Genomic DNA, 26,636 nt, shown 5'->3' on the forward strand with positions numbered 1-26,636 from the left:
TCTGAGTCAGAGCCTCTGTCTTAATTAAATAATATTTTGCTGAAATTTTAGTGTGTTTTTATTCAATCTTGAAGTGCGATTGATGAATCATATTTTTTTATAATCAAGAAAATAAACCAAGGGATTTTAGAGTATCTGACTTGACTAGTTATGAGGATTATTAAAATAGATTTAAATTAGTTATTTTAAAATGATTTCCGACTAATGCGTATTATAATGGACTTAACATAATTATTAATCAATAATATTTTAAAATCTGGTAAAAATTTCAAATAGTTTCTGCTTAATATTTAAAGCCTTTCAACTTTTACTTACACAAATAGTTACAAGTTCCCTGAATAGTAAGTGTCTTGGCTAAGGTGTAGAAACTCGAATTAATATTTTGTAAGAAGCAAACGGAAATGGTTTACAACTCCGATGTTACCTAAAAATAAAATAATGGCGGTGTATAACCTTACTAAGAGTTGTAGTGTTGTGTAGCGCTGTCAAAAGAAGTAAGCGACTTGACAAAAATTTTTTGAAACACGAATCACTCATGAAATATTATCTATGAGAAATGGTAGGGAAATACTAAATTATATTAAGCTAAATATACAAATAGGGTATCTGTGTAACTTAAGTGTACCAATCACCGCAGCATTTAAAATAGGTCTGACGAATGAGCGGTGTAAATCAATTTAATATATAAAATCTTCGTTAGGAAATGAACAAATATAGTATTTCGAAGCAGAATGTTGCTACGAGCATTTCATTATACTATGCTGAACTTGATTTTATTATTCCTATTCACAGTTTGCAAAGCAAAGAAAGCCGAAAATGATGTAGTACAAGAAGTAATATACTCAAATTCCATTCGAGCCCTGTCTGAACTTCGCGAAATTGAGAATTCCTATATGAAGCATTTGAACAACTATGTTAGCTTGCTGCAACAAAAAATCAAAACTCTCAGAATGTATGATATATATTTTAAATCTTCCCTTAAAACCTCCATAACTTTCGAGTAGTTTTATTAATTCTTTAACTCAGGATTATTTGGATCACAAGGTGGACCGATATAAATATGTGTCAAATCCCCTAATTTCCTTTGGACTTGTAAGGCGGGCTCATCAAGATTGGCCCAAGTTGATTGCTTACTTAAGGGATCAAGAAAATATGAAAGGTGTGAATTACATTAAATTTAAAGCTCAAAGTGTATTTTTGTATTTTAACACTTAAATATGAAACAACAGGCTATTGGTGTATTTAAATATTTTGCAGTTGATATCGAGGAAATGAATAAGCTAATCAATCGTACACCCAACGCAAATGATATGAAAGAGGCCCTAATGGGAATGGATAGAATAGAACACTTCTACGACCTGAAGTCATCGGATATGGCCCAGGGTCATGTGGCAGGTCAACAGCTAGGGTAAGATAACTTAGTTTTAACACTATTAGATAATAATAATAAAAATTCTATAGGTCTCGAATGTCAGCTTCCGACTGCTTGGCTTTAGCAGACTATTTGTACAAAAGATCAGAATTTAGACGTGCGGCTGAATGGTATCGACTATCTTTAAGTGTCCTCACCAAACCAAATAATAATGTTTCATTTAAATTCTATGCTCCAAAAAGAGAAGAGCTTGAAAAAATGTTTGTTATAAGTCGGCTTCAAGAAGGCAAGTTCAAAAAATCAATAATATTGGTGTTTATATACAATTGTTTACCATCAGGTTCCGTTGCCAACTTAAGTGACTATCTGAAGGAACTCTCTCAAAACCCGAACAATTCATTGGTGCATCTAAGGCCAAGGAAACCGCCCACTGTAATAGAACAGGGCTGCCAGGGAAAGTTTCCACCAGGACCTCAACTAGTGTGTCGCTATAATAGCACCACCACTCCATTTATGCGAATAGCTCCACTGAAAGAGGAGGAGATCAGCAGAGACCCACTTATCTGGCTATATCACGACGTGATCTATGACAGTGAGATAACTCAGTTGACGAATTTAACCCGAGAGGAGATGATTCTGGGCACCACCACAAACTATACGACTCCAGATCGGGTGAATCGCCTCTTCCACATCAAAGTCACCAATGACGATGGCGGAAAGTTGGACAAAACATTGGTGAATCGTATGGCAGACATATCGGGCTTGGATATGGGCAATACCACCACACTGGCCAGAATCAATTATGGACTTGGTGGTTATTTCCAAGAACACAGTGACTACATGGACATTAAGCTTCATCCGGTAAGTAAATTGTTGCATGTAAGTGTATATTATTTATTATATCGCTAGATCATACACAACTATTAGGAACTGACTGAGGAAGGTGATCGACTAATGACATTCTTGTTCTACGTAAGTTCAAAACTCACACTGTACTATTTAACCAATTGAACTCTTCCAGATGACCGATGTCCTAGTGGGTGGTGGCACAATCTTCCCCGGCGCCCAACTTGCTATTCAGCCGAAAAAAGGATCCGCTCTCTTTTGGTACAACCTCCACAATAATGGTGACCCAAATCCGTTGACCAGGCACGCCGTTTGTCCCACCATTGTGGGCAGCCGATGGGGTTGGTAATATCTCAGTTCTCAAGATGATTCTCACAATAGAATATCCTTTTTTTAGTGTTAGTCAAGAGCATGTTGAACTACGAACAGATGTTCAAGAAGCCCTGCTACAAGTAAAGAATTCAAATTTTAAAACGATTCACTTTTCTAAATCTACACAGATAGTTTTTATTGTTATTTTAAATGCAAATGATATTGTGATAAGCTTAGGTAATATCTTAAGTGGCATTATGAGCTGAATCTTTTATAAGATTCGCATTGGTAAAGTTAAAATATCTCTTAGGTTCATAGCTAATCGAATAAAAATGCTAGCCAGCTTATGATGAGCCACAATATGAGCCAAATGACTGGCTGGGTCATTATAATTATAAGTTTCAGTTCAATGGTTATTATCCCCTCAATTAACATTTTCCTTTCCATTTGCATTCGATGGCTTACTGGGTGGCACGTAAAACCACCAGGCGCACGCAAAAAAGACCACGGATCCCAGTTTGCAGATTAGCGCCAATAGCCACATATATCTGTAGAAATTATGGGATTATATAAATTAAGTTATAGTACTTCATACTTGTATGGATGTAAGGACATACCGGCTGATATAGAAATTATCGTAGACCAGACAAGCTCCTCCGGCGTCCTTGTCGCAGGACTCTTGCCACAAAATGCAGGACTCGTCGATTAGGGCTCCGAAAATCAATGGAGCTGGTATGGTGCCCAGTAGTCGCACCTTTATCCACTGCAGACCCAACGCAAAGGATCGCTGATCATCCTGAACGCATCTGCAAACAAGAAGATTTGGATATTTGAAAGTAAATAACTAATGAATTATTAATAAATAATAATTATTACCTCAGTGTGGCCGACAGCGCGGGCATGGTGGCAAGAAACGTAAAGATCATCAGGATGAAGCAGAGCGCCACGAAGAGAGGCAGGGTCTGGCACGTGGACTCGCACTTCCGGTTGGTGGCATCTGGCCGGAAGTGGAGGGCTTCCGAGGACTGACTGCCCTCGTCCACCCAACCAACTTGCTCGATGCAACTGCAGTTGTGATAGCGCTTCTGGCTGTTCGCGTGCTCCTCCTTAGCGCATCCTGCGTAGCATGGACTGTAGTACATGACGCCATCGACGCCACAGATGGGATCGTAGTTGGTGCGACTGCAGCCGCAGTTGGAATTGCAACTTGCCACCAAGGCGGGAGAATCGCTACTGGCCTGCATTTTATAGCCCGTGGTGACGCCGGCAAACTTCGGATTCGGACAAGAGACCAGAAAGCAGATGGTGAAGAGTGCTGCCACTGTGGTGGCCAACAGGCACATCTTGATGATTCCTCTGCAGGCCAGATTCCATTTCTTGACCAAGTAGCCACCGAGAAAGGTGCCACCGCCTCCAGCAGGCACCGTGATCAGACCCATCACCAAAGCCGAATACATGGGTGAAATGCTGAACTGATTCTCGATCTGCTTGGGCAGGAAGGCGGCGAATCCGGCTATCACCAGACCCTCCGTGGCTCCGGCCAGGTTCAGGAAAAAGAATGTGGGATTAGCCAGCAGGCTGAGCACCGCACGTGGCAGTCCCCTGACCACTTTACTGGAGTCATCCGCCTCCGATATGGTGGCATGTGCCTCCGAGACCCTTTCCAGCTGTAGCTTCTCCGCGCCGGGAAGCAACTTGGGATACCCGAATATGGGCAGGGCGATGAGCAGGCACATGGCGGCTGCAAAAATGAAGCCCAGCCACCAGGCACCAATCCACACCTTGCTGTCGCTGGTCAGGCTGAGTCTGCAAGGGGTCAATATTGACTCAATTAGAAAGGATCTAGCTTACTAAGGTGATTATTAGTTTAAATCGATTAAAGTATTCAAATCAAAAGCCAAAGAAATGAATACAAATAGAATGGCCATCCCTATCCCTACTTGGTAATTCATATTTGGTTAAAAAGCCCAACCACTCGTAAACATGTTCAAAATCATAAATAAAATTTCCATGTTTCCGAAATTATTTACGTACTGGAGGGCTAAGGTTGAGCAGACATTATGACTTATGGCATCACCTTGACAAAAAGCCATGCGGTTGAATCCGGCCGGATTGGGATGTAGATGGGTTTCTGTTTTGGTGCGACACTGCTCCGTTCCCAGCCATCCAACCTCCCAACGGCCCACCGTGAAGGTGAATCAAACAAATGCTCATTCTCATTCGCACCTTATTTCCTCGTTGTCAGCGGGAATGTTGTTTTATTACTCTCTGGAGATATTTACACGGCGAGGTGTTTTGTGGCATTTGCCGTTGCCGGGTAACAAATAAGCTCCACAGCATCGAAACCCCCATTCCCATTCCCCCTCCATGCTCCACTCCCCCAAGGCCGGTATTAAAGTCACCTGCTCTTTATCTCCATCAGCACTCCCTTTTTCATCCGTTGGCGCTAAGTCGCCCGATTAATAACAATCATTTCGGGCTTATCAGATGCACTTACTGAACGGGATCCACGGTCATCCAATCCGTATAGATGAGCAGCAGTTGTCCACCGAATACGTAGCCAATCGCTGGTCCAACGGTGGCCATTGTGTAGTAGATGCCTGCAACAACGAACTTCTCAATTACGAACAATAAGATGTGCAATTTGTCAGGAATTCAGGAGTTATTCCAATTATCATTATCAGTTAGTCACATCTTTATTTTGCATGGAAAAGGCCATGATTTTGCTACTCCTGTTGGTACAGTGCGTTTCAAAGTTTTAAGGATAGGATGATATTTCAACATCAAAGATAATTGCTTCTATAATCTTGCCCAGTATGCAATATGTTTATTAGCTGGATGTGCCAAGAACTATTGAGGAGCAAGTAGCCATTCGGCGGATTGTGCCTTTATTTATTTATCTTTGAAACGCACCGTGCAATCACATCCTGGAGCAACTCCACCAGCCCCAAAAAGGGGAGCAAGCCGGCCGGAATGAAGCGAATTTCAATTGTCTCAATGCCAGACAGCGATATCCAGGAAGGCAAAGCGGCGATGCTGGACGGGTTTGATAATTTCACTGTCGTCTTCGGATGGCACGATAAACCTAACTAAGAGGCAATAAATTTCAGCTGCCGCTGGCTCTGGTCCCCATTCCAGATCCGCGTCTCAACTGAGTCAGCAACAATCTGGCTCTTTAAAATTGGGTCAAACGAGGGGGGAAAGGAGCGGAGAACCCTCGCCAGGATTGGGATCGAACTGGGAACGCTGGGCGGGGAGCGCGAGAACAAATAGCAAATAGTATTTACTCCCTTTGTAGCCGACGACGTCGTTTGGCAATAAGGCGCATAAAAATAAATATGCATGTGTGAGCGCAACTAGCAGATACTTTGATATCGCTGCCAGGACTCCACCAGCCCAATCCTGCCCAGAAGTGTGGGTATTTGTGCATACTTCATTTGTTGTGCGACTGCGGCAGACAAAAGTTTCGGCGCGTCTTATCAACGGCTGCGTCGTTTGCAACTTACCCAAGTAAACAGATGACATCTTCTTTGAGACGTTCTCATCGATATATGTGACGCCCAGCGTGAAGAGGGGCGATGCTCCGGCGCCGTGGAGCAGTTGAGCGGCCAGGAAGAGCCACACCGTCCAGGTCAAATTCTCGCCCTGCCCCTCCCCCATTGCGTTCAGTTCGCAAGCGGTCTGCAAAGGATATGCGAGTTAATCGGAGCAGGTCGCCATGGCAAGTGTGTGCTTACCATCTGGCTGGAGTTGGAGTTGAACGGCAATCCCGTTGGCTCGCACACATTTGCCTCGGCAATGGTGGCCCGGTAGTTGCCCACCAAGAAGTTGGGCAGCAGGAAGACCAGCGATCCCATGCCCATCACAATCAGTCCGATGGCGATGAAGCGCGGCTTGGAGGCACCACGTCGTCCGCCGTAGTAGGTAACTGGCACTAGGCAGGCGAAGGAGGCCAAATCGTAGCCACTGGCCACCAGTCCCATCTGCCGGGAGCGGAGTCCAAAGCGACGCTCGATGGTGGAGATGGACACGTTGATCAGGCCGTTCACGATGAGACCTGGAGGGAAAATATAACTTTCGAACATTAGTAATTGAGATAGAATGTTAGGAAAAACTATATATTTAGATTTGCGACTGGGTTTTTTTAGATAGATACTCATTGGGAGCCATTCTACCATTACAAAGCAGTGTAGCATGCTATTTGGGGCAAGCTTAAGATGGGATAATTCCCAATAAATTACTGATTTATTGGACAAAGCTATTAAATAAGTAAACTAAGCTAATCCACAGATGGATTGGAGCTTTAGATTGATAAGATTTCGTCTCTAAGACACCTTTCGCTCAAAATTTCGGAATCCTTCTTTAAGGACCATCCCCCCGTGCTGAGTTATGTCATGGTGTTGTATGTTGTAACTTCATGGCAGACAATCAACAGATTGTCACCAAAAAATAGACCGTAAGGGTGAGGGCGGAAGTAGTCCTGCTGACAGTGGAGGGAGGGAAATTGATTGCCACGGGGGCGGGTCATAAATTAAATATCTGCACGACAAATTGGTTTTGAGGGCTTAGGCGAATTTTGTATCATAAATAAATATCTGTTAGTTGCGGGTCCGCCCTCCCCCGCCAACTGCTAGTCCATTGTTGCTTAGAATATTTCTTTTTTCTACAACAAATTCAATTTATTTTTCAATAATCGCCATAAAGAAGAGGTCTGCTGGTCATCTTTGGCTAGAAAGGTGTTAGAAAGCGGAGGAAACTTCGTAAGAGGGAGCAGTGGATATATTGTTAGTGGATGGGGACACTTACAAGTCATTTACCCCACTAAGTGCAATAATTTAATAGATCCCAATGGAAACCTTGAGACGGGGAAGGTTTTACTCGGGAGTGGGAGGGCGAATGTGACCTTTGACTTGATGTATAAAGTGAAGTGTAGACGGCTTTATTGGATACGTGACAATCTAGGATTTTGCATGTGCATCGATGCATTTTCCTTGGGATGCGTGCGATGCACAGGGATACAAACTGTCTGCCTGATTAGCAGTAAAGATATTTACATCAAATTACGAAAAATTTAAAGAGTAGAACTAACTGATTAGTACAATGACATATATGTATCTGAAGATTTATGCATTTATCAAAATTGATCTCTAGAATCGTAATATACACATGTTCACATCTTACGCATAACTGCCATTTCTAATTCACGCATATGAATTATACGACTAAATTACTCATTTCCATAGGAAAATGCTGAATTCGAAGCCATAAAAACAACAATAAACCATTTGATCTGGATGCAAGACGAGCGCGCGGAACGCGACCATCCAAAATTGTTGCGGATGATTTATGTTAATGCCGTGTCAACTGATTAATATTTTCGGTCACGTGCCGCCTCATCCGCATCCGTAAGCCGAGCCACGGGCGGCCGGCTGGTTGTTCCAACTCTGTGTCACCCACATCCAACCGGAAGCCTTCGCACGTCGTTGGTCAGTCGGAGGCGGGAGCAGGAGTCCATTCCCTCCCATCCCATGCAGCGGCGAAGTGCAACAGATGCCAGGCGGCCATTCGAGCTGCAAGAACTACATGGATGGACTCAGTTTGCTTACAGCACACGACCAAGGCATAAATACTGGGTCGGCATCCTGGCGGAGATGTTCGCGTGCAGCACTGCTCAACCGATCAGAGCAAAAAGAATCCTTGTGAACTATTCAAAAACTGAAGCAGCAGAGTATCGCAAGTGCTGAGAAAAGTAGGTCTTTGGTTGCCTCCCATGGATCAAGTACTTCCTCAAGGATTAGCCTCAAGAAAAACAGGATGATAATCGAATCAAGTTTGGGCTTCTAGCATAGTGTTCCCTCACGTTTGCATCTCCTGCACGCTGGCAGCCATCCAAAAGTAGTAGAGCCGAGTGCACTTTTGCAAATTTCATTCAATCGCTGGAACAATCGCTAATCCCCCGGAACAGCCATAAACGTGTCGTCAGCTTTCGTGAAATTGGCAAATTTTAATTAACCGCTTGAACCCATTAGGAGTGGGAAAACTGGTGGCGAAGCTGGGCCGTAGCCATGGGCACCAACCAGTACCAGCTTCGGCTTGGTTCAGCCGGGGATCTGGAGTTGGGTAAACAGCGATTAACATTGTTTTGATTTATGCCGCTGCCCTCTCGCTCTCCGGATCACGCCTCCCCACCTAATGCCATATTCCATATTCAAGGGACTGGGGCGACCATAACCAAATCCTTTGGAAATCGCTGGCTAAACTGGGTCCATTTACACTGCCAGGCGCTCTTTCAAACTATTCAAAGTGCGGTGATTTTTTGAGGTTAATGCATCCTCGGGCTAGAGCATCATCCGTACCCCGCCTGCTCCAGGCATTATTAATTTTTAATTCGCCTCCATTCACAGGAGCTACGGCCGGGCTCCATCTCCTTGCCCAACTCCGAGGGGGAGCTCTTATCTGTTGCACACAGTCCTGCTGGCCGAGCCTGAGAATGCCCAGGATGCTAATGAAGCGATGCGGATGTCCTCATCGCCTTCGCATTGCATTGTCTTGGCCAACTCGAGACTTCTCGGATACACAGGCTCGCTGAAAGTTTTCTTAGCAAAAGTTTGTCTTGTAATCAAGAAAAATATGGCCATGTTGATTCAATATACTCCAGATGGCAAAGGTGGATAGGGGTCTGCCTTGCAAATATTATTTCAAGCAGGACAAGTAAGCCAAGATTTTCTTAATTATTCTAGTTTATCAATATTGCTTAAAGACTTTTAAAGCCCTTAAAAGTAAAAGGAGTTTCTACACATATTATATAAATAATCATTGTCTACTGTCTTAGCCTCAATTATGATCATATCCAAATGATAATTTTATATTTATTACATTTTTAAAAATTCTGTTACTCCACTGTGATAACAATGATTAAGTTAACCAACCGCTTAACCGAGAAGCTGTCCACAAAATTCAAGAAGCAAACGAGCGTGGGCGCAAAATTCGCGCGACGAACCATTTAATGGAATTAAGTAAGCAATTCGGAACGAGAAAATATATCACCTTGGAGAGCACCGCCCCAGCAGAGCCAGAAAAGAGCCCACTTGGCGGTGCAGAAGCGCTGAAGCCATGCCGGATTCCAGCCGCACCAACCGAAACGCTGGCACTCCGCATCCGAATCCGGTCCGGAGGAGGCGCTGCCCACTCGACTGGAGCGGGCACTATTGTTGTTGTTCACATTGGAGCACTTGGGAGCCACCGCGGTGCTCGAGTCCAGCTCAATGGTAGCCTCCGACATGGTATCTTTCACTTTCTGGTGCCGCACAACAAGACGCGTTACGAATGCCACTGCGATCCGCACCGAACGACGGCCGGAATCTGACTGAGCTCAGATATTCAAACAGCAGCTCAGCTCAGGCCGACTTTGCTGTTAAGGACTCGTCGCTAACAGCGCGCTGTTGTAGGAAACCAAACCACCCTGCTGTGACGGTGTGCCTGTGCCGACACCCACTCGGAACATCTCGGATTCATGAATGAAACACCAACCCGCCCACCCACTCATTCAGCTCCGCTCCCCACTCACTTATTCGCACCTATCAACAGTTGTCATGGCGCTGCTTTCGTTAGCCGTATTATCTGGGGAATTGTGGGGCAACGATGGAGCAGGCGGGGAGCATTGTGACTCCTCTCTTATGGAATATAAATTATGTTCCCCTGTGGTAAATATTTATCGAACTTAAATCTTGAAACCTATTAAATTCTCCCAAAAGCACCACATTTCCTCCCACTTAAACTCATTTATAGTTTCATTACAACTTTCATGTTTATTCAATAAATTTTTCGGTTTAGTAGTTTTTTTTTCTAATTTATAAACTTATATTATGTAAAATAGGTACTAAACTTGCCAATGTTAAACAAAATCATAGCTATTGACAAAAAAAACAAATTTCTGATAGAAGAGTCTAAACAAATTATTCAATTGGTTTGCTGGTGAATTCAGTTGGCCAAAAAAGCGGTGATCTAGTTTAAGGCAAACTTCTAGCGACCGGTAAGCACCAGAAATATCAACTATTTGTAAATTAAGTACAGTACATTTTTTAAGTAATTCCACTTAACTGAAGAAGATACGTTGTAACATTTTGGAAAATATTTGAAAAATTTGTTTGCTTTTGACTACTTAAATACGTACATAATATATAGATATATACACATATCCATATTGTTACACTTAAAGTATTAAACAATAAAATAGTAAACAAAAACAAAATCGTTAACAAAGAGCAAAAAAAATATATATATATCGGAGCTCGGTGTAGCTTCGTCTAGACTCCCCATCTTCCAATAGAGAGTACACACGCGGTATTTACAAGAAATTCCATGAATCAAAGTATGTTTACATGTCATTAAATATATATGTATCTATATGTGTGTGTGTGTGTTGCATTTAAATTGTATCTATAACGTTTAGGTAGGTCCATTAAGGGCTGAAATCTTGAAAAGTTGCATGGTTCCGGGAAGACATTGGTGTTGATGGGGATGGCTTGAGCAAGTTTACTTAGAGCAAAAGTGTTCGAATGTACACACCCTGTACTTAACTCATATGGTATGGTTTGGTTATAGATACACGTACAGTGAACGCTTTGGGCACTACGACAAATATCACATAATGAGATCAATTGGATTTATTTTGGGTACTTTTGTTTTCGTTTGCGCTTCATTTCCGTTGTTAAGTTTTGGGTTGTGAAATAAGTATGTACGATTATTAATTGCACAATGTCATTGAACTTAAGACTTTCTTCTGTTTCATTCTTGGCTGCTGGGCTAATTACATTACAAACAAAATTAGTGGCAATTCGTAAGCTGATTAAGTACCTAATTTAAGTATGCAGTTATCTTGAAATTTTTTCCAATTCGTAATACTTCAGTTGAACCGATCTAGTTTGCACTTTAGATTTGAGTTGAGAAAGCGAGAAGAAATTAAAATAATGAATTGCACTATACATAGGTGTTAAGTAATCCTATGGCGGGAGGATCACCCTTAATAAATTGTAACAATAGTGCTTTTCGCATAGTAAATATTAACTTAAGTAACAATGTGTTTCCGGTGGCTGTATTCTGATTATGGTTAATTTTTCAGTAAGTATTCATTTGAATCGGTAAGTACAAATTTTTCATCCACACGATTTTCGCTCCCTATTCCTATGCAACTTTTCTAAGAGTCAGCTATTAATGGCACACTAAGCCAAATAGTGTTTCAATAGGTTTTTATGGTTTGAATATATGTGTGTACATTTAAAATGTTGTTTTTACATTTTACATTCATTAAAGTATATCCGCTTTTTGGGTCAGTACTCACTTCAGAAAAAGAGGACACGAAAAATAATGAACCACAAGTTCTTCATTTTGTACGCAATTTTCTTGAAGTGAATATTGAGCATTAAATTTGCATTTGTATGCCCATATGTGTAATTAAAATATATTTATATTTTCTTGTATTATAAAACTTAAAATGAATTTAACCAAAAATAAAACAAAGTTAGTAATAACTTGTGTACTTCATCATATTTTTTTGGGGGAGTTGGTACAGACCCCCATCTTTCATTATCATTATCATCCTTGACTTCCTAACCATTTTTCAAGGCGGGTGGGGTACAGTACGAAGGAGAGCCATGGGAATGCTGGGTGGGTGTTAGATTTAATCGTTTGAGTTGGGCGTTTTCACATTTCGCATCATTATTTGCTTTCCATTTAGTTACGCATTTCAATTTATTTACGCACCAAATATATCTAGTTGATCCTAGGCCCATTTAAACTATATTTGAAGCTGTTTCCTCTTGGTCTTGCTGTTTATCCTCTGGCAGAACGCAGTCGGCAACCTCGCTGTGCATCACAATTTCAATGTCGCCCAGTTCGGTGACTGCCTCCGCCTTCAGCGCCACATCCTCTGCCCTCGACAGCTTCTGCAGCGTGTGGAGCGTTTCCTCGTTGATCGTGTGCTCCGGCGAAATGTTTTCCTTTAGCTGGCGCTTCAGGCTGAGCGGGATGTACGCTGCATTACACTCCGGCGGCGATGGCGACTCTGTGCTGCTGGAAGCGGACGTTCCCGTGCTCAACTCACTTTGCGGAGGTGCACTGGGCGCTGCCTGTTCACCGCTGTTGTTGAAGGAGATGTTCTGGCGAAAGACTTGCTTGCTAAAATCCCTCAGCTGTCTGGAGGCTGTGTCCAGAAAGGACGAACTTCCCGTCTCCGTGCTGGAGGTCGTATTTTGGCTGGCGTTGGAAATGTTGCTGCCGGTCAGAGAGGCCCACGATGCAGGAGCTGTTTTCCGCGCAACCGAAAGAATTGGATTTGAATTGGTGGTGGTACTGGAGTCGCCTCCTACGACGCTTGTCGCTGCAGCGTCTGTCAAAGCACAAATTACAGAAATTATTATTAAAGGAAATTTAGCAATATGGGTCTTTAAATTCTTAATTCCCTTAATAACACTTATACAGGAGGTAAGCAGCTTTAAAATAATTGAATGCAAAGTATACCAAAGTTATTATTAAAATGGAACATTTATAGGGAATTCTTTAAATATTATTGTTCCTTTATGACTAGAGTTATCCCCTTCGTATATACATATAAATTACATAAAAAACAACTAACTCTGTGAGCTGTTTGTGATCGTGTTGGCAGCGGGCACGTGGCTTATTTGACTAGCCTTGGGTTCCGGCGAGGAGCCAATGTTGAATATTGTAAGCAGCTTGTCTACCGCCGACGGATTGGCTATCCATGATGTTTTCCGGGCACGCGTCTGTGGCGCATTGCTAACGGGCTCGGCAGGCGGCAGCAACTCTGGTTCACTTTTCAGAACAGGATTCGTATTGTTCGCCGCAGCAGCAGCAGAAAGAGCAACCACGCCGGCCGATTCCTTGGTCAATGTGATGTCATTATCGCCGAACACGGCCAGGGGACAGATCCTTTGTGGGACTTCTGGGCCAGAAGAGGCTACAGAGTCTGTAACGTCGGTGGAAGTTGATGTGCTTCCATTGCTATTACTACTGCTCCCGCTGCTGCTGCTACTGCTACCGGGCGAAGTTGAACTTGAATGACTTGAGGTGGGTGATATGGTCAGGTGCGGAGAAACCTTTTGCCCGGTTACCTCTACGGCTTTTGTACTTATGTGTGCGTCGGTGTTTTCGCTGGACTCTACAATGACCACACTGCTTACTGGCACGGCAGCAGCTGCTGCCTCCACAGCCTCGGACAGCAGGACCGCCTTCCTCGCCGATTTCAGCATAGGTGTGGGTGGTAGATCAATTGGTGGCGTATGTGGCGAAATCGGCGGCATCTGCCGGTTGGCCATCGGCACCTGGGGATCCTCGTAGATGCGAGACACGTGGAAGCGAGACCTCGGCGACACCGACAGCCGCTTGATCGTCTGCGTCGAGGAGGTAACAGATGCCATGGCGGGCAGAGAACTGGAGGTCGGCAGGGCTCCAACGGCATTGAGGCTGTTCTGACTGCCACTGGGCGATCCAATGGTGGGTATGGACATACAGCTGCTGGCCGAGCGTGGCGTGTGCGGGGGCGGATGCTGGGCCAGCGGCGAGATCAGTGGACTGGCCACTTCAGCCACTCGTGAAACGTGAAAGCGGCTGCGGTTCGGCGAGGACGACGGCGATATAGTGGGCGGACTTGGTCCCGGAGAGCGGAGACGGGGTCCACGCTTCACCTCCAACAGAGCAGTCGGTGTGGGCAGGGCGGTTGCTGCAGCGGTCGCGGTTGACGTTGCAGTCACCGTGCCAGTAGCCGCGTCTACAATCGGACGACTGTGGCAGGTCAACGAGATCTTCCGCGAGCCCAAGTAGTAACCGCCGCGACACCGTATGCCCGGAAGGCTGCCTCCCACATTGCTGCCGCCACCGACCATGTTCGCCGTCTTCTCCGCCAGCTCCTGGGTTTGCCGCTTCTCATTTCGCGAGCACAAGGAGCGAACGGTGCCCAGCACCCTTGTGTAATCCAAGTGCGCATCGCTGCCGATCTGAAATAAGAGAACAGAGGGATAGTAACCAATCAGTAAGGGAATTTTCAATTCTATTCTCTAGCGGTTCCTTTTAATTTTAAGTCAAGCTTCTTCTGATTGAAGTAGTTAGTTGTGGCATTGCTCAGTTAACTCATGTATAACGTCGTGAGGAGTACGGGTTTATAACTGAGCAAGTGGACAACTGGTTTTTGTTATCAAGGCGAACGAATCTTAAATCTTAAATTAAACTAGAGTGAAAAGTTAGCTGGGGTTCAGGCTACGCCAACTACTAAAACCAGGTGGTCAGAGTGCGTTTCAGTTGTTAGCAATGTTATCGGATGCAAGCCAAGCGTGGTCAAAGGACTGCAGCAGTTGAGCACAGAGGGCAGTAGGCAGAGAATTGGAGGAGCAAATTGAGTGGGGGTTTACTTACGCTCTCCTGGGGCAAAGGCGATGGCGGTATAACATTTACTATCGGCACTATGGGCAACTTTAACGGAGATGAGAGAGGCAACAACAGTGACCACAAATGAAAACGATTTGATTAAAAATTCAAAATCAAAACTATCAACGCATAAAACGTCTATAACACAGCCATCCAAAACCAAGCACGATATTGCATTATGTCATGGTAACAATATGTTTATCTACGGCCAGCCGCAGCATTGTTTACTCTTGGCAAAATAATTATTTGTCTAGAAACTTTGAGTTTAAGTTTAAATAATAAACATATTTCATTAAAATTCGATTACCAAGAGTAAAGAGCTAAGAATGTGGAAAATGTCAAACTCTTTTGTTGAGCAAATACTCGTATAGATGCCAACCAAATTTATGAAGAATGTAACTAGCGAATTTACGAACTTTGCTGAACAAAAGATGTAGTTTGAATGAAATGGAAACTCAAATTCTACTCTTGGCTTTAATGGACAATTCCGGGGCCAGATAACTTACCGTCAGCCGTTTTGGCTCATCGTTAATGTCAATCTGCGTGACCGTCTTATTGGACTTGAGCACCTCGGCGATTATATTCAGACTTTCCACCTCTAGTTTATTGTCGCGGATGTCAATGCGCTGGAGCTTGCTGTTGCCACCAAAGGTGAGGATGGAGGCCAGCGTCTCAATCCCCTTGGCGTTTAGATGGGCACTCTGTAGCCCCAACGTGGTCAGAGTGGTGTTTTTCGTCAAACTGTCCTTTATGGTTGAAACGAACTCATTGGAGAGACAATTCTTGCCAATATTAAGCAGTTCCAGCGAAATGGTCTTCTGCAGCAATTCGGCCACTGCAGGTGCGCAGTCCTTGCTTAAATTATTATTCCACAGAGTAAGAGCCTTCAGTCCGCTAGGCGATCGGCTGGCCTCCAGTGTAGCCTCAGCCAGCTGCCGGCGCGAAAGAGTGTCATTCTTAGTTAGTTTTTCCGCAAACTTGGGATCAGCGGAAGCGGTAGAGCTGACACTGTTGTTGCTGGCACCGCTACTCATGCCGTCGAGCGATGTCTCGCTGCACAGGCTGTCGGAGCTCTGCGATCGGTTGCGACTGGACTGATTGAGATACGCACAACTGGATTCGGTGCGTCTCAAGCCAAGGCTTGCTCCTCCCGGCGACGTGGACGGTGGTGGGGGCGTAGGCGCTGGACTGAGAGACGGATAGGAACTGGGGCTCAGTTCTTTATCCTTCAGGAGGCACTCCTCGGCAATGGTTACTTTTGGGGGCGGGAATGCATTTTCAAGTTTTTCTAACGCTGGGACAACTGGCGTAGGTGTGAGCGTAGCTGCCTCCTGGGCTGCAAGAAGGCACTCGGTGGACTCCGTGGCAATGGTAGCCGTCTCTATGCCGCACATCTCCTTCGTCATATCATCCAGTCGCGTGCTCTCCAGTAACACCGAAAGGCGGCTAAACTCGTCGGGCAGATGGCGACTTATGTCGCCTTCAGATGCGCTCTCGAACGCCGAGTCCGTGCTGTGCGTGTCTTCGAAGTCGTCACCAGCCTTGGCGTTTTTGTTTACATCAAGTGGGCGCGACCCGGCAGCCCCCGCCACAGCACTGCCATTGATACAGTCGCTTTCCTCGGCCGTGACTTCAAAAATAGCCGCTGGCGAGGAACCACTTGGAATGTTTTCGATATCCAGTTGCGGTGGTACGACTGAAAGGGTTGCTCCTGCTCCCGATGGCAATTGAATTGTATTATTATTGGTATTGTTGTGGGAATTGTTATTATTATTGTTGTTTATGATGTTGTTCTGTACACAGGATTCATTGGGTTCAACGGTTTTAGCCTCTGTTGAGGGAGTAATATCTGAAAACGATAATAAATTAGGCGCGGCTTGATTAAACTGTTCAAAGATAAAGTTATTCACCACATAAGTTGCGTTCGTTTTGAGAACATTGCTGTTGTTGGTGCTCTGGAGACAGCGGCTCCATGGTTGCACTTGCAGCAGCTACCGATTCTGACTCCATCGGGCTGGATGAGATCATGGCCGGAGCGACTTTGCCTTCTGCTGGAGGCTGCTTGACGGCACTGGGTTCATAAATCTCATTGCTCATTTCGCTGATGTCCTCGGAGCAGCAGGCTGCCAGGGTGTCGGTGGATATGTTTGAGGGGGCCTCTTCGCTGCTGCTTTCGCTATTCATGGAGAGCAGCTTGTCCAGCATCGACTGGCCGCTTCCGTTTTGGTTGCAGTTTCTGACAGTGCGAACAGTGTCCTCCGTGTTTTCGTCGTCGTTATCATTCTCCAAATCCACAAGGACACCTACCGCTGGATCAGTAGATGTCGCCTCCTCCGACGTTGTCTCTAAAATGGAGGCTTCGTGCGCAGGTAACTCACCATCGACGACGTCTTTCGTTTGATTGGTGCCCAAGCTGGTGGATGGGGGTATGGCTTCCGGGGGCTCCGTTTCCATAGGTGACACGCACTCGTCCACCTCAATGGCACGGGTGCGCTTCAAGGCACCCATCCGTCGCTCCAGCTCGGTGGACTGAAGAATTAGGGCTTGTACCAGGTACATGACACCCTCGTTCCTAATGTTGTTATTGCTAATGTCGATTAGCTCCAAGCTATGGTTGTAGCGCAGCAAGTCTGCTATGTGCTGGGCATCTACACAGTCCAAGTCGTTGTAGCCCACCCACAGCTCCTTGAGCCTTTTGTTTTGATAAAGACCACGGCCTGCAAAGGACACTAAAATATAATAAATACAATTTCGGAAGTATTTAAATATTGATTACAACTTAGGTTTCTTTGCATTGCTTTATCTTATATCTTCATGTTGATCTGATCACTAATCGATATTCCCAAGCGTAACCAACCCGACTAACTTACATAAATTGACGAGTGGCGCTCCCCTGAGGCCGCAGTGCTCCAGCTTTAATGTGTGCAGGTTGGATGAACCGAGGGCCCGCCCAAGACTGTCGGCACCCAACTTTGTTATCTGATTGCTCTCGGCGTTGAGCAGCTGCAGCTCTTGGCTGCGCTCTACCATGTAAGCACACAGTTCCCAGCAGCGCTTCGTCATCTCCGCCTTGTTGTAGGAAATGTCCAGCTCATTGGCAGCTTCATAGTATTCGATCATCTGGAAGAGGGCCATCAAGCTGCTCTCGTCCAGCGTGCACTCGGAAAGATCGATGCATGTGTATTGTATCTGCAAGTTAATATGAGCGTTTTACTAATCAAAGTCCAAAGCTGGATGTTCCATCTTACCCGTTTAAAAATCTCCTCGAGCGCCTCGCAATCGTTGGCGGTTAGTTCTTTCGCTTTAAGGGGAAGTAAAGGCTGCCGCACTTGGTTCAGGTCCAGGGTCCTCAGGTGATCCACTACGCTCTCTAATGGCTGGGTGTTGTGCTTCTTACACGACTGCTGATACTGATCGACAATCTCGGAGCTGCTCTTCACGAGGTATACTGAAAGGGATAAATCACTTGGTTAATATACAGATATCAGGCTTAGTCTATAGTATATATCGATCAAAAATCGACAAGTATTCGAGTCAGTTCTTCTGTTCTGGCCACTTAAGTGTCGCCACTTCAAAAGGCAACAAATATATTATATTTGGTCAAATATGACAGATAACTAAAACATGTGGCGCGTGCGAGTGCTTACTTGGCTCCCTACCCCGAACATCATCACCCACTTCCAGCATCCATGGTGACATGATCATCGACAATTCCCGGCGTCGGCATCAAACACATTGAGCGACATAGACAAATTGTCCGTCTACACAAAGTAAAAAAAAAAATTAAATAGAATTGCGGCGGCAATTTCCAAACGATTTGCTTTTTTTCCAGCGGGGCTGGTTGACACGAAATCGTGAACTTGTAATTTGCAACTCATTTGCGTTGCGTCTTTCATTGGGGCAACAAAAATTCAGAAACCGCATAGTCTGCTCTTTGATGACAGCTCATGGGCAACAACAGGAACTCTTATAAACAGCTTTTGTTGTGATAAATATATAAATATACGGGTCGATGATGAACGATGCTCGTCGGAAATTTAATAATTAAATTTAGTACACATTCATATAGTCTGTTTTCCTGGGAACTGTCGGTTACTACTGCAAACTAATGCAAGAACATTGTGCCAAATGCCAAGTGCACCTTTCTTATAAATAGTTGGCAGCACACCTCCACCCAGCCAAGCATAGATTCTTATGAAAAACGTAAACAATTTAATCTATCATTGCATTATCGCGGCACATCGGTGTTAGAGGCAATTAAACGATTCGTTTTAGATCTGCCACAAACTCGGATGCCAACACACTGGCGGAGAGGAGAGATGCGAGATTTTGTCGCGAAATCTGTTCGCCGATTCCGAAAGATTTTCAATCTTGGCAGGCATTCAAAAGTGCTTCAGTTCTATTTCGTCTATATAATAGTTCCTTCCGTCCACCTCCGCCAATCCGAGGCTGCCTTGAGACCCAACATCTGTTAAGTGATTCATTAGCGTTGAGTAGAATAATTCAAAAATCTGAATTATTACCAATTCTCTCACGACCAAGCAGCAGACAATGTGACGACCAAGTTATGGTGTCTTTTCAATTTGTTTTGCATTTTTAACTATAAATAAGAATGATTCAAGCCAATCAAATTAGTATTGGACACTTGGCTTTATGGGTCAACGGTCAGCGGATGAGATACGAGGCATTATATAAACACAAGGAATATAAAATATATGCCATTTCCAAGGAGCATCAGTAAATCATAAACAATCTACCAAATAAATAAACAAAAACATCGGTGTATATTAACTATACTTTAATAGCAAAATAAGCCTTTTGTTATTTATAGTGTTTTTCCTAACAAGTTTTATCTAGCATTCATTATGACCATTGTATTCTTTGTCATTCCTTCAATCTTTTTCTTTTGATATGATATTTAGTTGTCTAAATTGTTTTTATGATCTATTTTTGATTGTTACGTTGGCCAACCATCACAAAACTATAAACAAAAAAACAAGCCTAGCCCACCTGAGAATTTTATGCAAAATTACCCAAATAAAGCTTATTTGTCATCATCAACCAAATTAGCCAAGTTATAGATACAAAGATAGATTGCGGCAATACAGGTAAATAAATAGAGCTCATTCGCCTTTGAAGGTGACAAATCCATGAGTGATCGATACCCGGGGAATATGCGAATCCCTGGGCTTAGAGAATGTTTGTTTGTAGATTCGCGGGCTATCGATCGCATTGATAAATGAGTAAGTAACACAAACATTGTAGAATCGCGTGCCGCCGTCTGACTGCGTTTATTAAATGCCTTTTCAATATTTTATTATTCCATCGATTTTTGTGCCTTGCGCGCCGCCTGCTGCTGCTGCTGACGCTGGCGATTCTCACAAAAGTCACATCAGAAGTGAAAAAGTGGAATGTACGAATAGAGAAAAGCTATAGTAAGTAAAGCGAGAAGCTCTGGCAGGAGAACCGGAAAAATTGTCCAATTAAATTGCTGTTAATTTAGTGCTAAACATTTACAATGTCGGAATCTTAATCTCGCCGCTCTGTCATTAAATTTACGACTGCATTTTGGTTTACTGCAAGTTGGTCACAAATAATAGAACAATAAATACAAGTCGGCAAGTTACGAAATTTGGAAGAACCAATATAGGTTCAAAAAACTTGCAGAACAAACTTGTTTTAATATTTACTGCCTTATTTACCATTCTATTTTATTCATTTAAGGCACAAAAGGCAAACACATGACCTTAATTAGTGGATTATAAAATATATATTGAAGTTTCGGAGCCTGTTGAATTCGGGAATCGTCGAATTGGCTTGTAATTCCAGTCAACCTGCTTTTTTTTTGACAATGCCTCATTCTTATCTGATTATTGATATCAAGCGCTGCCGTTGACTTGAATTGACAAATTGACTGCCATGACCGACGCTCGTTTGTCATTATCGGCCAGCAATTCTCAGCCAAAAGCAGACGAAGGGGGTTTTCTTCTTTTTTTTTGTTTTTTAAGAAGATAAGCGTCTCAATGGCTCTGGGCAGAAAAGTAAATTAAATAAATAAACCGCCCAAAATCAGCCATAAACACGCACCGAAATTGTAAACAAGCGTGCGGAGTGGCGAAGGCGAGTTTCGTTTTTGGCTAAATGCAAACATTTGCGTTATTTGCGAAATAGCTTACTCATATCTACTTGTTCTAAATTTTCTTCGTACCCTTTTGCTTTCGATTCGCATAAATTAATTACATCGCCAATGTGCACTAATCGAGCTCGTGACATTTTGCACAGCAATTGATATTCTAGTTATTATCTTTCGTGCCATTTCATTGACCGCTTGCATGTGAGCGTGAGTTTTGGCTCAAATGAAAATTCGAAACCGAATACAACGAAGTCCGTGCTTACGGATCAGTATTTGTGTTGGCTTTGTGTTGAATGTATTTAAAAAACAAGCCAAGTACTTGCTGAAATAATTAGCATAAATTTAAGTTTTAAGGCCTATCAACTTGAAAAAAACAAGATACATAGGTTTAACATCAAAAAATATTAAGAAAACAGAAAAAATTCCCAAAATGGGAATTTTAATTCATTTTAATCAGAATTTTTTCGGAGATTTTTATATTTAAGTAACTGAATTGACCACATATTATGTGGAGAGGTGCGTTTGCCACACGATTCTTATCTCGTTAGCCTGGAAAGTGATTTACTTAACAATAAGTAAATATCTATTAGAAGGTGCATATCATATGAATAAAATCTCCGCTTTAATAAGTATCCTCTTTGCGACCAAGTAATGTTTGTGTGGCCTAGTTTGTTCCTCGAATCGAGGTTATTTACTGGGAACGGACCTTTCAGTGATAAACGAACCCGGAAAGTGGATGGAATTTCTATTTACACAATTGTACCCTGTGTGGCGGCTGGCACTTTCATTCTTCGCAGCCAGAATGCCCGACGTCTGTCATAATGTCGTTTTCCTGGGGCTTCTCGTTGTGCTTTTGGCGCTTTTGTTTTAGCGACAACGATGACATCACACACTAAGTAGTGTTACATACATTTACATATGTACACACAGACACTCCGACGAGACGAATGGGGAGCACAAAGTGGAGCCCACGATTGGCGTCCAAGGCAAACTTAAAACGGAGCAGAAGAGAGCAAAGCAAAAAGCAGAAACAGAAACAGAGGCAAAGGCAAAAAGAAAAGCAATGCCGGGCAAAAGAAACGGCGAACAAATAATAAAATAATAATAAAACATGTGAGGAGCGCGAAGCGAACTGGAGAGCAAAAGCAATAAAAAAGAAACAACGAAAAACGAACCCAACCGTATCTTATCAGCAATTTTTGTTATCGCTGACGTGAAAATAACAAATAACAAAAGTAAAGGAAACTCAAAAGCAGCAATAGCAAACACAAAAATTGTTCACCGCCGGGAATTGAAAACAAATTAAAAACTTTTAAAAACAAAGCAATTTGCGATTTAGCAAATTTAGCATTTCACGCCGTTGAAGAATGTTTATACGTAGTTTATTGTATGGGCATAAACTGAGGAAGCTTGTCTTTTATCATTTGTATAGCTGATATATGTTTATTATAAATAATAAATAATGGAAGTATGCTTCTAAAAAAATACTTCTCTTTTTAACAATAGATTAGGCATAGAAAACTCTTACATCATATAAAACTAGAGATGTATCGATGTATCTTTGCAGGCAAGAAACCTGTTGCGCTGTCACGTTAATTAGTTTGCTTTATTAATCTCTTAATCAGCACCCCACTGTTTCATTTCCTAAATGGAATATGCATTTTCCTTGTGCTTAGCAACAGAACTTTTTCACTTCGCTCGAGTTACAAATAGTTTATAGAACGCATCTATCGGATGCAGCGCTTTTCTCTGTTCACTTTGTGCAGCTGGTAAAGAAATATTTTTGCGCATTTCGCCGACTTGGCAGCCACTTGAAATTAGCTGACAGATCTCTCGGATCCTTTTCGCACCCACAGCACAATGAGAAGCACATCTACTGCTGTTTAATTGAATAAAATTCACAGGAAGTGAAGCGAATGTATCTCGAATCGAGTCGAATTTGACTTCCGTGTTTGACCGAGTTTTATCGCCTACGATAAGATCGAAAGCACGGAATCCCAGTGGGTCTACAGAATGACAAATTGTCAACTGAACAGTGAGCAAATACTGCAAACCCGGAAGAAATCTAACTGCAATTACCCGGAAAGCCCATTCTAATGATGTAGAGGCGCAACCAGGTGTTTCTATATACAGAAACAGATAAATTGGAATTTTGTTCTTACCAACAATATGGAACTTTAGCTCAATCGTTCAGCTTCTTAGTAAGCACTTTAGCGAGCTACGAATTCGCCATCAAAATATTGCTATACCTATGCCATATCACTACCCCAAAAATTTAATTAAAAAATTAATTGTCACGGCAAAACTCACCTTGCTTCCAAGGATTTGCCGGCTCCAGGTAGCCGGTGACCAGCTGGTTATCCGGAAACGAGACGCGTCGCGCAATGGACGAGGTGAGCGAGCTGTCCGATGATTTTCGCTGCAGGAGGCTGGGCGCCGTCGACAGGATGATGCCCCTGGGGGGCAGGCCCAGGGGTCCACTGCCTCCTCCGCCAGCGACAGTGCCACCGACACCACCTGCAACACCTCCTGATCCCGAACTGACGAAATCCGGGCAGATGGTCGAGCTGGGATTGGAGGCCAGCGAATCGGTGCGCCAAACGGCCGTCTGCTTGGCATCGTGGTATATCTTGATCTTGTGTCGTTGCTGCGTTCGCATCTGAGCATCGAATGCGGTCGCTTCAGTAGCTGCAGCAGCAGCAGCAGTCGCATCAGCTGTTTGGGCTAATTTCGTTCGCTCTGCCACAGCTGCTGCTGTTGTTGTTGTTGTTGCTGTTGTTTGACCCTCAGCTGTTGCACTTGTTTCGCCTACGCCAGCTGATGTCTGTGCTGCTGCAGCAGATGTTGTTGCAAGGTGCGTGGCAATTGTTGGCTCCGTTCCATTGCCTTCTGTTGTTGCTGCTGCTGCAGTTGTTGTTGTGATTGGGGTAGCTGTTGCTGCTGTTGTTGTTGTGTTTGGCTCTGCAATATCGCGATTGTTGTGCAGCATTGTTGCAAAGCGTTTTCAGTTGCCGCTGTCGTTTTCAAGTTTGCAGAATATCTCGAACTCGTAGTTATTTTTCTTTTTTTTTTGTTTTGGTTTTGTTTTGTTGTTTTACATTTAAATACACTTTATTTACACAAACCAAAACGATTTGGTATCGTATTTTATTCGTATTTTGTTGTTTGTGCTTCAAACGTGCGCTTCCCGTTTACATTTTCGAATGCTTTAATGTATTATTATTTTTTATTTCAACACTACAAATTGAATATCAAAAGCAAATTAATTTCAAATCAATTTGTATGCCGCTCGCCTACAGTTTAAAAGGCGATAAAGTAATGTTCGAATTTGTCAAACGCATCGAGTAATCAGCAGGGGCCAGTTTTACAAAACACAAAAAATTTTCCGCTCAAAAATTTCCGCCGTTTCGAAAGCACAGTGGGGCCTAGTCACAGTTGGTCCAAAATTGTACACCATTCGTGACTGGTTCACTTTTCTCACTTCTCACTTTTTTTATTTGATTTACAGTTAAGCCCTGTTTAATCTAATGCAGTCTTATTAATTATCTGTAATCTCTGTCTTTAACCCTTGCAACTAATTTCTTTTTCACCCCACTGTGCAATGTTAACAAAAGAAAATAGAATATTAAAACAAGAGACAAAAAGCGCAGAGCACACGCACACTACCAAACACGAAGCAAGAGAGAAAAAGAGAATGGTATAAAAAACATTACCTAATTGTTATTGTTTTTGTTTGCGTTTGCATTGCCAGAGAAGCAAAAGAGAGAGCCAGAGCGAGAGGGAAAATCGAGAAAAGCCAGTCGCAGATTGTTTGCGATTGTTGTTTGTTATCGCTTTTCCCCTCTGCACTTTTCGCATTTTTGTTTACGCGCCTCTGCAAGTGTGGGTGAGTGTGTGCGGCTGTACTGCGTGCAAGTGTGAGTGTGTGTTTTTGTGGGAATAACACGCGCCCTGTTGCATGCAAAACTCAAATTAAAAGGCAAATTGCAATTGGTAATTACACAGGCAGTCGGAAGGGAGAAAGAATTGCACGCTCTTGCTGCTCACTTTTCCTCGAATTTTGTTTTAGAATAAATACACAAATTACGTCACGCATGTCGGAGGACTACTGAGTTGTTATTGTTGTTTGCGAAGTTTTTCTTTGATTTCCGTGTTTCTTTTGCAATTCACTTTTATCAGTTTCGGCCAAGTTATTTGTATATGGTTTTACGCACCGTGGCTTTGGCGCACTTTGTTTTCACGCACCCAAATCTCTTCTTTTTTTTGTTATACAACTTTTGGCGAAGGATTTTTCTTTGTGCAGCCAATCAGTTTAAGTGGCGTTTTATCGGGCATTTAACCGAACCGTGCTCCATTCAGCATATCGTTCAGCTATCGACCATTAGGCATCCGCGACCCAACAACAACCGATCACAAAGACGTTGAAAATGCGAAAGATAGAAATAGAAACTGAGTTGCGCATTTTCATGCTGTGTCCAACGGCCGGTGTTGCCAGACTGTCCGCACGCGAGTTTGTGATAAAGGACTGTTTATGCTGAGTTAGAATTCTTCAATTTCATGAAATTACGAATTACGATCTAATTACTTTTACACCAATAATTTCAAAGTGAGCATATTCTGAAGTCTTTTTTAAAATTTTCCAATAATTTGTTTTCGTTCTTTACAAAGTTTTCGAACTATGCCGTGGCGACGTGTAAACCATTTTAAACTCTGCCGACGGTCTGGCAACCCGTCCACGTGTGCTCTTTTCACGCACCTTCTCGCTCACACTCCCTTAAATCGCAAGCAACATACAACATCAAAACAATAAGTTTCTGTACACATGCTCCTGGGTTTTCACTTAAATTCGCATCTTATTTTCAAACCGCACAAGTTATTGGTCTTAATTGCAAATTTCAGGCTAGATTATCGGTCATATCACACAAAGTTATCCGCTGCTCTCTTAATCGCTCTCTGTATTCCACAATATGATGTCAGAGGAAACCTTTTTCCATACACCTCGTAAGGTAATAATAAATTGGAATCCAATACGCCAGCTTTCACTGAGCACTTTGTTGGACCCCGGCGACGTTTTTCTAAAAAGCTAGCCCAAATTTTGCGCGTTACATTTTCGGGTGAAGTGCATACAAGAAAAAAAAAACAAACTTCAATTTTCAAGGTCACTGCTGAAGTTTCCCAGACACACATGCACATAGTCCTGTCGTTTGCCACCCACCGCAGCACTCAGGGCGTTCCGAAACCAAGCATTAGGATTATTCAAAGTGAAGAGGCTTACTTCGCACTCAAATTTAGTTACTGGGTTTACAAAATTTCCTCCGATGGAGCCGCGAAACTTGCGAAACAATTGACAAGCTCTGGCCAGTGTTACCAACTGCTCCAAGTTCTCTATACCTGAATTTTTTCTGACAACGCCATCTTCCGCGCATAGTATACTGTATTCGCACTGATCCGAGAAAGATAACAGATACAGTAAACTAGAATTCAGATAACTTTAATAGAATGTATTTAAAACATTTAAATTTGAAAGGGTATTAA

The 26,636-nt window shown here is 43.2% G+C and overlaps 3 protein-coding genes across 10 annotated transcripts; 1 reads left to right on the top strand and 2 right to left on the bottom strand.

Annotated features, from left to right (window-relative positions):
* The first annotated feature begins 731 nt into the window (after positions 1–731).
* Positions 732–2,681, top strand: LOC6611412 (prolyl 4-hydroxylase subunit alpha-1). The gene is made up of 8 exons (XM_032727258.1): positions 732–952; positions 1,005–1,159; positions 1,258–1,408; positions 1,462–1,658; positions 1,713–2,233; positions 2,300–2,344; positions 2,394–2,559; positions 2,616–2,681. The coding sequence occupies exons 1-8, from the start codon at positions 732–734 to the stop codon at positions 2,672–2,674; spliced, it is 1,515 nt and encodes a 504-aa protein (XP_032583149.1). The 3' UTR covers positions 2,675–2,681.
* A 64-nt stretch (positions 2,682–2,745) lies between these two features.
* Positions 2,746–9,812, bottom strand: LOC6611413 (solute carrier organic anion transporter family member 4A1). Its single transcript, XM_002035921.2, has 7 exons — positions 9,578–9,812; positions 6,268–6,587; positions 6,037–6,211; positions 5,028–5,130; positions 3,407–4,336; positions 3,148–3,336; positions 2,746–3,078 (listed from the first exon to the last, which is right to left on the bottom strand). Exons 1-7 carry the CDS (start codon positions 9,810–9,812, stop codon positions 2,955–2,957), a joined length of 2,076 nt encoding a protein of 691 aa, XP_002035957.1. The 3' UTR covers positions 2,746–2,954.
* A 506-nt stretch (positions 9,813–10,318) lies between these two features.
* On the bottom strand, positions 10,319–26,468 carry LOC6611414 (mucin-19). Of its 8 annotated transcripts, none has more exons than XM_032723037.1 (9): positions 26,377–26,468; positions 23,412–24,338; positions 18,217–18,416; positions 17,839–18,157; positions 16,879–17,697; positions 15,475–16,817; positions 14,957–15,013; positions 13,164–14,541; positions 10,319–12,917 (listed from the first exon to the last, which is right to left on the bottom strand). In XM_032723037.1, the coding sequence occupies exons 2-9, from the start codon at positions 24,088–24,090 to the stop codon at positions 12,322–12,324; spliced, it is 5,391 nt and encodes a 1,796-aa protein (XP_032578928.1). In that variant the 5' UTR covers positions 24,091–24,338; positions 26,377–26,468; the 3' UTR covers positions 10,319–12,321. The 8 variants fall into 8 exon arrangements, with proteins under 8 accessions (XP_032578928.1, XP_032578973.1, XP_032578889.1 ...); XM_032723082.1 differs by having other exon boundaries at positions 26,317–26,458; XM_032722998.1 differs by lacking the exon at positions 26,377–26,468 and adding an exon at positions 25,347–25,666.
* Positions 26,469–26,636: the final 168 nt, after the last annotated feature.

This window comes from Drosophila sechellia, chromosome 2L (genome assembly GCF_004382195.2).
Source record: "Drosophila sechellia strain sech25 chromosome 2L, ASM438219v1, whole genome shotgun sequence".
NCBI classification, from domain to species: Eukaryota; Metazoa; Arthropoda; class Insecta; order Diptera; family Drosophilidae; genus Drosophila; species Drosophila sechellia.

Excerpts from the sequence above, each read along its gene's own strand:
- LOC6611412 (XM_032727258.1), top strand. The coding sequence starts at position 732 with ATGTTGCTACGAGCATTTCATTATACTATGCTGAACTTGATTTTATTA. Across the intron at positions 1,409-1,461 it reads GTGGCAGGTCAACAGCTAGG|GTCTCGAATGTCAGCTTCCG; the intron begins GTAAGATAACTT and ends AAAATTCTATAG. Across the intron at positions 2,560-2,615 it reads CATTGTGGGCAGCCGATGGG|TGTTAGTCAAGAGCATGTTG; the intron begins GTTGGTAATATC and ends TCCTTTTTTTAG.
- LOC6611413 (XM_002035921.2), bottom strand. The coding sequence starts at position 9,812 with ATGTCGGAGGCTACCATTGAGCTGGACTCGAGCACCGCGGTGGCTCCC. Across the intron at positions 6,212-6,267 it reads ACTCCAACTCCAGCCAGATG|ACCGCTTGCGAACTGAACGC; the intron begins GTAAGCACACAC and ends TATCCTTTGCAG. Across the intron at positions 5,131-6,036 it reads GATGTCATCTGTTTACTTGG|GCATCTACTACACAATGGCC; the intron begins GTAAGTTGCAAA and ends TCGTTGTTGCAG.
- LOC6611414 (XM_032723037.1), bottom strand. The coding sequence starts at position 24,090 with ATGCTGCACAACAATCGCGATATTGCAGAGCCAAACACAACAACAACA. Across the intron at positions 15,014-15,474 it reads ATGAGCCAAAACGGCTGACG|TTGCCCATAGTGCCGATAGT; the intron begins GTAAGTTATCTG and ends TCTCCGTTAAAG. Across the intron at positions 12,918-13,163 it reads GATCACAAACAGCTCACAGA|ACGCTGCAGCGACAAGCGTC; the intron begins GTTAGTTGTTTT and ends GTGCTTTGACAG.